Consider the following 9427-nt stretch of genomic DNA (forward strand, 5'->3'; position numbering starts at 1 on the left):
CTGCAGAAAAGAGTTCCACACCCCAGCCTCCTTCACTAGGGATCTAAACTTCCAAATGCTGATTGGTAAAAAAAAAATTAGCCATTTGACACCATGAGATGTCTACAGTGATTTGAGGGACTTGCTGGAGTCCAGAGGTGGATTCTGGAGACCACTTCTTATTTTCTCTTTCTGTGAGATCGGGGATCTGAGTTCAGGACAGGTCATTCTTTCCTATTTAGAAGTCAGAAGCATAATATTGATCCGTACTCACCTCGCTACTCTCCTACTACAACCCGATCTGCACATTCCACTCCTCCAATGCCAACCTACTCTTCGTACCTCCATCTTGTCTATCCTGTCACTGACCCCTTGTCCTTGTCCTCCCATGGGTCTGGAACTCCCACCAGCTTCAAACAACTCTCCCCACCCTCAAAACCCCCTTAAAATCACACTTCTTCCAAGAGGCCTTCCCTGACTATGCCCTCATTTCCTCCATCTGCCCTCCCCTCTGATTTGACTGTGCACTTAGCTGTGTACCCCTTAAGCACCCTAGTCCTACCGTATTTAAGTACGTATCCTTCTACACTACTCTGTCCCCTATCCACAATTCATTTTAATGTCTGTCCCCTCTTAAAGACTGTAAGCCCTCTGTGGGCAGGGATTGTGTCTACAGTTCTTATGTATCGTTCTTTCCCAGGTGTTTAGTACAGTGCTCTGCACACAGCAAACTCTCAATAAATGCCATTAATTGATGGGTTGACTGATGACAGAATAGCACAGGTGAGTTAGCCGGGCTCCTGGGGGCTTTGCAAATGACAGGCTATTGGCCGTATTCCAGTGTTTGGAGACTGCCTTTAAACACTCACCTAACTCTGCTCCCATTCGGGAGAGCAGAGTTGTTAATGTGACCTTGAAGAGATCTTTTCCCACCCCATTACAACTGCATTTCAACACTGGAGAGAACGGGTTCTGCTCAGGGTGGCCCAAGGACCCTTCGGGGCCATGGAAACAGAGATGGCGTGCCACATGAAGCCCACCAAACTTGGCACTGAAAAAGAACCCGTCACCACCCGTTAGTGTCCAGAGCCTTCCGTCCCGGGTCCCCCTGAGCTGGAAAAAGTGTGCAGGCCATCGGGCAGAGGCCATCCCCAAGCAAGAAGCTTTGAAACACCAAGAACAGAAAGGGCTTTAGAAAATGTTCCTTTGACATATTTAATTTGAATGTCATAGCTCAGGGCCACACCCTACCCCCGAGCTTCTTCCAAACTCCCTGGCTCGCCTCCTTTCCCCTGGGACAGCCAAGGCCCTGCCACTCACACCGGCAGGCCGGTTCTCTGCTCCCACAAAGTTACGCGATGTTCCTGCCAGCTCTGGCGGGCCAGACTCAATTCCAACCGCCTGTATCAGCAAACCTTGGCCCTCTCCCTGTTCTCGGATCTGCCCCTCACAGAGTAGTGTGTTTAAGGAAGGGTCTCGGATCCGATCAACACGCGAGTGTGCTGCAAGCGTCGTCTTTGGTGGCCGACTTCCTGGAAGCCTACAGCGTGCATAGGAGGACAATCTGACTGACTCAGAGAGGAGAGTGTTCCCCTTCCCCTCCTATTCTGGATCAAAGCCCCAGCAAAAAAACCCTATCAATCTATTGCCCTGCCCTAGCTGGCCAGGTTGCAGGAGAAAGCTGGAAGGCAAAGGCCCCAGCCCCTGCACCTTCTGCCCCAACAAGACCCCAGCTTAGGGACGACGAGTTTCTGAGGGTTATTAGGGTTCTTGTGACTCCAGACTGATTGGGTGGGATCTCAGGCCAGTGGGCCCCAAGCCCCAGAAACAGCTTTGTAGATATAGACTCCCACCTGGAACCAATTCTGGACTCACCCACAACCCACTTTTCCCAATCCCTCCACAGAGCTGCAGGGATGGTTTTTGGAAAAGACTATTTCTACTCCAACCCTACATCTCCTGAACGCTTCCCCTTTCCTTCCAGCATCCCCCTCATCTCTTACTGAGGGATGGTGGCAATGGGTGGGGGTGAGGGACGTTGACAAATGTGGGGGGGACCTGCTCCAACGTGGCACATCCTGGGTATGGCCTGAGACCCTGCCAGTTCCAGGTCAAGAGAGACTGCCAAGTAGCAGGGAATGCCGCAACTTTGGCAGGAAGGGGCTCCTCACGCAACCACAGACCTCCTGCTCCACTGTAAGCTCTTTGATGGCAGAGATTATGTCTACTAACTCTATTGGATTATATTCTCCAAAGGGCTTAGTACAATGCTCTATATTACAGGAAAAGTGGTCAATGACTACCAATGATTGATTCAGAAAATCAAGCGGTTCTGAGAACAAGAAACCCATGGGTATGTGTGTGTGTGTGTGTGTGTGTGTTGGGGGAGGAGAGGGACCTTCCTTACACCCCAGTGAAACAAAATCCTGAGCACTTTACAGCTTGTTGCTGGCCCTCGAAGGTCAAACCGAGGAAGAAGAAGGGAGCGAAACAGACCCATGGGCAGATGCAGAAATCCAGTTCTCATTAATGACGTGTGGGCTTGGTGGGGATCAGGTCAAGAAACAAGGGGAAGTTCCACCTCCTTTGGGAGCACACTGGCCAGTGGGAAGAACAGGGAAGCAGTGGCTTGACTGAGCCGACTGAGGACGTGGGCAGGACTCTGAAGGATTGAAATCCCAGTGTGGACAAGTCGGCCGGAGGGGCCTTACCTGCTACAGTGCTGCATCGCCTGCTTTTCTCATTTCCCTCAGGTAGCTCATGGCCCAGCACTCTCTTCTCTCCTCGTCCTGGCTCGATTAGGCACTCAGAGCAGAGCATCCTTTTCTGAAGTCACCAACCCTTCAAACTAGAGCACCCTGGGGTGACTGGCCCTCGAAACCCCATCCCAAAGATCGACTGAGCCCATTGCTGTCTGGCCCCCGGTGGGGGGGGGGGGTCCCTGCCGATTGTAGCACAGGGGCAAGTGTAGAAGATGGCCTGACTCCACCATGAAATCAGCAGGAGGGCTCCTCCATTGGTAGGCAGTGTCCCGGCCTGACTTCGTGGCCGAATCTGGTTCCAGATCTGCGACGGACCATCAAGAGACAAAGAACGCTATCGAAGCCCGAGGTCTGAACCCCGAAGGAGTAGCTGTATGATCTTGGGCAGAACGATTTCTTCCTCATAAACCCCTAAACAGAGTCCCATCCCACAGGGGCAGAAATAAAAGGGACACACACGGTTAGCTCAAGAGAAGCTGCAAGAGGAAAAAGAGTTGAAGGCGCAGTGTTCTTCAAACTTAGTCCAGCCCCTTCCCCTGGGCCGATACCCGGATACCTGTGACCCTCACATCCTCAAGATCCCTCTTCCTTGTCCTCCACCCATCTGCTCTGAGGTTAATTAGTTTACTGTGCAAATATCTTTGCCAAGGAGCTTCCTGCTACTCCCCTCTAAAACAACAACTTTCATTCCCTCCTTACCACACTGCAAACACCGGCCAGCAGCGGCCTCCAGCCCCTGCCAGCTGCTTTCTTCCCCGATCTTGGAGGCGATGCCCTGTTTGGAGGGACCAGAGTGGGCATAATGTCCAGCCAGCTTACCCAGCAAGGCACCCAAAGCACTGAGGGATGAGATGCAGATTCCCCCGTGCTTGCCAGTAGCCTAAAGGGAGCAGCAGCAGGAGTAAGACTGGGGAAGCCGTACTATCGACTGTTCCAGGTTTCTTTTCTACTCTCACTCTAGATCCACCTAAAGTAAATCACGCCCGACATGCCGGCTGTCTACCGGCTTTATCTTGAGAGAATCTCTTTGAATTTCAAATCCGGGACCTCTTCTGGGGTGAGGATGGGGAGAAGGGCATGATGATCGGTTAGGGTTTCAATGGGCTTTGGGACTTGGTATCATTTAAAAATCGTTGCCCCTTGCCATTTATATTCCCATCTCCAGGGTAGCTGAGCTGTGCTGACCTGCTCTGAGACTCGCAGATCTGTAGGTGTCCCAGCCCGGGGCTACATGCTTCTGCAGGGTGAAGTCTTTTAGGTCGTAAGGAGTATAGCTTTGACATCATGAGGTGACGCTGAGGTCCAAAATTTTAACAACCTGCTGGGCAGTGGCAACTCAGCTGGGGTGCATAATTAAACGGATCAGCAAGGGCTACGACTGACTTAGTTTCCTCAAGTTACAGATTTAACCTGGCCCTCGCTTTCTCCTGACCCTGCTCAGAAGACATTTAATTCCTAGTGGTAATGAGAACCTTGTCTCCACCGGGGACCTCCTCCTGAAGAAGAAAAGGAATCTACACAGTATAAGCACTTAATAAATACTACTATTACGATTACGCCTTCTCCTTGACGTCCCTACTACTAATAGTAGTGGTACTCCTTAAGCGCTTACTACGTTCCAGGCGCCGTACTAAGTGCTGGGATAGATGTGAAGTAATTGTGTTGTACACACTCCCTGTCCCACATAGGGTTCAAGGTCTTAATCACTTCTACCCAGTGAGTGTCTCAGCGCTCATAAAACTGATATCATTTGGAGAGCTGGCCGTGTCACATCTGCCAAACTAGCACATTTCCCCTCCCTTCAAAGCCCTACTGAGAGCTCACCTCCTCCAGGAGGCCTTCCCAGACTGAGTCCCCCTTTTCCTCTGCTCCTCCTCCCCTCCCCCATCGCCCCCACTCCCTCCCTCTGCTCTAACCCCCCCTCCCCGTCCCACAACACTCGTGTATATATATATGTACATACTTATTATTCTATTTATTTTATTAATGACGTGTGTATATCTATAATTCTATTTATTTATATTGATGCCTCCTTGTTTTATCTGTCTCCCCTCCTCTAGACTGTGAGCCTATTGTTAGGTAGGGCTTGATTCTATCTGTTGCCAAATTGTATTTTCCAAGTGCTTAGTACAGTGCCCCGCACACAGTGAGCACTCAATAAATATGATTGAATGAATGAATGAATCTATAATTCTATTTATTTATACTGATGCTATTGATGCCTGTCTACTTGTTTTGTCGTCTGTCTCCCCCTTTCTAGACTGTGAGCCCGTTGTTGGGTAGGGATTGTCTCTGTTGCCAGATTGAACTTTCCAAGTGCTTAGTACAGTGCTCTGCACACAGTGGCGAGTGCTCAATAAATACAATTGAATGAATGAATCTATAACTGTATTTATTTATATTAATGCTATTGATGCCTGCCTACTTGTTTTGTCGTCTGCCTCCCCCCTTCTAGACTGCGAGCCCGTTGTTGGGTAGGGATTGACTCTATCTGTTGCCGAAGTGTACTTTCCAAACGCTTAGTCCAGTGCTCTGCACACAGTAAGCGCTCAATACCTAGGACTGAATGAACGAATGGAGCAGGGAAGCCTCATGGAAAGAGAACTGGATTTCAGGAAGCGTTCCCATCAGAACAACTCAAAGTCGGTCACTCCTTGGCATCTCATTTTTCTGGGTCAAAAAGTACCTAGAGAGTGGGCTTCTGAATCTGTTGCGCTGAGTTTCCGTTAGCCCAAGCCAGCCGTTTTTGCCCCGGTTTCTCTGGCAAGTCACACTCCTTCCTTTCCCGTGCCTCAGTCTCCCCACCTGCAGCACGGAGAGGCCTTCTTCTGGGCAGAGCAAGTGGCTATCCTAGAGGGGTGGGGGTGGGTAGGGGTTCTGAGAAGCAGCGTGGCTCAGCGGCTTGGGAGACAGAGGTCCTGGGTTCTAATCCCGGCACCGCCGCTTGTCAGCGGTGTGACCTTGGGCAAGTCACCTAACTTCTCTGAGCCTCAGTTCCCTCATCTGGAAAATGGGGATGAACACCGTGAGCCCTACGTGGGACAACCTGATTACCTCGTATCTACTTGTCAGCTGTGTGACTTTGGGCCAATCACTTCACTTCTCTGTGCCTCAGTTCCCTCACCTGTAAAATGGGGGGTAAGACTGTGAGCCCCACGTGGGATGACCTGATCACCTTGTATCCCCCTCCAGTGCTTACAACAGTGCTTGGCACATAGCAAGCGCTTAACAGATACCAACATTATTTTTTATTTTGATTCTGCTTTGGTCCCTCGGTGAGCAGTCCCCCGGCCGCCCCAGGGGGAGCGGGGACCCTCCCGGGCTCTGAGATTTCCGAGCCACGCTGCTTCTCTAAGTGGAAAAGAGCCCGGGCTTGGGAGTCAGAGGTCACGGGTTCGAATCCCGGCTCTGCCACTTGGCAGCTGGGTCACTTCTCTGTGCCTCAGTCCCCTCATCTGTAAAATGGGGATTAACTGTGAGCCTCACGTGGGACAACTTGATGACCCTGTATCTACCCAGCGCTTAGAACAGTGCTCTGCACAGAGTAAGCGCTTAACAAATACCAATGTTATTATTTCTCTGGGCAGGTCCTTTCGGAGCGAAATATTTTCTCCCGCGATTGAGCCCACCCCCCTCCGTCCCCGCCCCGCCCGGAGGCCGCGCCAGCCCCGGGGAAGACACGTTTCCTTAGGACCGCTAGGCCCCGGGGGCTCGGGGGGAGGGAAGGGGTGCCAGTGGGCGGTGCCAGCCTAGTCCCCGGGGCTCTTCCTCCTCGTGCCCCAGGCAAGAGGGCATTTGCGCTTAGCCCAGTGCTCCGCACATCGTCAGCGCTCAGTAAATACTCCCGAAGGAATCTGCGCCCAGCCAGTCTCCTGCCCTCGCCCTGGGCGTGCGGGGGGAGCTGCTCGCAGGGAGGAAGGGCGAGGGTGCCGGGGGTCTTGGGGGGGGGGGGGGGTGCGGGAGCGCTTAGTCCAGTGCTCCGCACATCGTAAGCGCTCAGTAAATACTCCCGAATGCATCTGCGCCCAGCCTGTCTCCGGCCTTCGTCCTGGGCGTGCGGGGGGCTGCTCGCAGGGAGGAGGGCGAGGGGGCTGCAGGAGGGTTTAGTCCAGCGCTCCGCACATCGTCAGCGCTCAGTAAATACTCCCGAAGGAATCTGCGCCCAGCCAGTCTCCTGCCCTCGCCCTGGGCGTGCGGGGGGCTGCTCGCAGGGAGGAAGGGCGAGGGTGCCGGGGGTCTTGGGGGGTGCGGGAGGCCGGTCCGGAGAGGGCGCAGGGAGGAGCGTTAAGGGCAGGGCTTTGTTCCCAAAGGGCATGATGAGTGGGGAGGGGGCCGGAGGCCGCGGAGGGCAGGGGAGCAGACTCGCCCCCCCCAGAGTGACCCCCGCCCACCCAAGCTCATCGGGGACCCTCTCCAGCTGTGTGCGCTTCGCAGCGCCCCTCCTCAAGGCGCACCCCTCTTTCTCTCCCCCCTTCCCGCCCCCGACGGTGCCAGGCCGGCGACCCCCGCCCCGGGGGCGCATCGCCCCGTCCTTACCGCGCTGCTCAGGAAATCCGCCTCGTTCAGGTCCCCCAGGTCCAGAAAGCTGGAGCCGGGGAACAGGCGGTCGGCGGGGAAGGGCTCCAGGGCGCCGTCCATGGTGCCCGGGGGGGTGTCCGGGGGGGTGTCCGGGGGGCTGTCCGGGGGGTGCCCCCCGGGAGGTGGTGCGGAGAGGGCGGCCCGGCCCCCTCCCCTCCCCTCCGCTGCCACCGCCCCCCGGCCCCAGCCAGGTGCGGCCCGGCTGCCCTCACTCCAGCGCTGCAGCGGGGAGGGGGGGTGCCCGGGCCCGGAGCCCCCCCAGCACCCCCGGGGACGGGGCCCGCCGACGGCGCGCAACGTTCAGCCGAGGGCGGCCGGCCGCATCGCCCTTCCACCCCGTGGCCAGCTGTAGTCCATGGGGAGCCTGGGGGGCCCGGCCACCGCTCCCCCTGCGCCCTGCCTGTCACTTTCCCTCTCCGAACTGGGGAAGCCCCAGCTCCGCCGGCTGCCCGGCGGGGCACGCCCCCTTCCTTGTTATTCATGAGCCCTCATGAATATTCAACAGCGGGACCTCCCCCCCCCCCCCCTTCAATAACGTTGCTATTTGTTAAGCGCTTACTCTGTGCAGAGCACCGTTCTAAGCGCTGGGGTAGACCCAGGCGAATCAGGTGGTCCCACGTGGGGCTCCCGGTCTTCATCCCCATTTTACAGAGGAGGTCACCGAGGCCCAGAGAAGTGAAGTGACTCGCCCACAGTCACACAGCCGGCAAGCGGCCGAGCCGGGATTCGAAGCCATGGCCTCTGACGCCAAAGCCCCTGCTCTTTCCACTGAGCCACGCTGCTTCTAGCTACATCCATGGCTGTGATTGGATCCCCTCGCCTCCTCTCTCTCCCAGCTGAATTGGTTCATGCCTTCAACAATAATGTTGGTATTTAATAATAACGTTGGTATTTGTTAAGCGCTTACTATGTGCCGAGCACCGTTCTGAGCGCTGGGGTAGACCCAGGGGAACCAGGCCACAGTCTTCATCCCCATTTTACAGATGAGGTGACCGAGGCACCGAGAAGTGAAGTGACTTGCCCACAGTCACACAGCTGACACGTGGCCGAGCCGGGATTCGAACCCATGACCTCGGACTCCAAAGCCCGGGCTCTTTCCACTGGGCCACGCTGCTTCTCAATCGTACCCGTGGAGCGCCGGGCCTTGTGCTGAGCACTGAACTAAGCGCTTGGAACGTACGATTCGGCAACCAGGAGAGACCATCTCCACCCCATAACGGCCTCATTCATTCATTCTTTTTTTATTGGTATTTAAGCGCTTACTAGGTGCAGAGCACTGTTCTAAGCGCTGGGGTACATACAGGGTCATCAGGTTGTCCCACGTGAGGCTCACCGTCTTCATCCCCATTTTACAGATGAGGCCACTGAGGCACAGAGAAGTGAAGTGACCGATTTGTACAACCCATGCGCTCTGCACGTAGTAAGCGCTCGATAAATACTCTTGAATGAATGAAAGTGACTTGCCCACAGTCACACAGCTGACGAGTGGCAGAGCCTGGACTCGAACCCATGACCTCTGACTCCCAAGCCCGGGCTCTTTCCACTGAGCCACCCTGCTTCTCTAATTCATTACGATTCATACGATTCAATACGATTCATTCGGTCGTATTGGTTGAGCGCTTCCTGGGTGCAGAGCACTGGACTAAGCGCTTGGAATGTACAGTTCGGCAACAGAGACAATCCCTGCCCAGCATTCATTCATTCATTCATTCATTCATTCATTCGTATTGAGTGGGCACTTACAAGGTGCAGAGCACTGTCCTAAGCACTTGGAACGTACAATTCGGCAACCAGTAGAGATCATCTCCACCCAACAATGGGCTCATTCATTCACTCATTCGATTGTGTTGATTGGGTGCTTACTCTGTGCAGCGTGGCTCAGTGGAAAGAGCACGGGCTTTGGAGTCAGGGCTCATGAGTTCGAATCCCAGCTCTGCCACTTGTCGGCTGTGTGACTGTGGGCGAGTCACTTCACTTCTCCGGGCCTCAGTTCCCTCATCTGTAAAATGGGGATGAAGACTGTGAGCCCCACGTGGGACAACCTGATTCCCCTGTGTCTACCCCAGCGCTTAGAACAGTGCTCGGCACATAGTAAGCGCTTAACAAAT

General features: G+C 54.7%; 1 protein-coding gene across 1 annotated transcript in view; it reads right to left on the reverse strand.

The window, feature by feature from the left end:
- CREB3L1 (cAMP responsive element binding protein 3 like 1) overlaps positions 1-7407 on the reverse strand; it is a 58507-nt gene extending 51100 nt beyond the window's left edge. The window contains exon 1 of the mRNA XM_029061564.2: positions 7278-7407. Coding sequence (XP_028917397.1) covers positions 7278-7379 — 102 coding nt within the window. The 5' untranslated portion in view covers positions 7380-7407. The remainder of the gene's footprint in view (positions 1-7277) is intronic.
- Between the last annotated feature and the right edge of the window lie 2020 nt (positions 7408-9427).

Source organism: Ornithorhynchus anatinus, chromosome 3 (assembly GCF_004115215.2).
Source record: "Ornithorhynchus anatinus isolate Pmale09 chromosome 3, mOrnAna1.pri.v4, whole genome shotgun sequence".
NCBI classification, from domain to species: Eukaryota; Metazoa; Chordata; class Mammalia; order Monotremata; family Ornithorhynchidae; genus Ornithorhynchus; species Ornithorhynchus anatinus.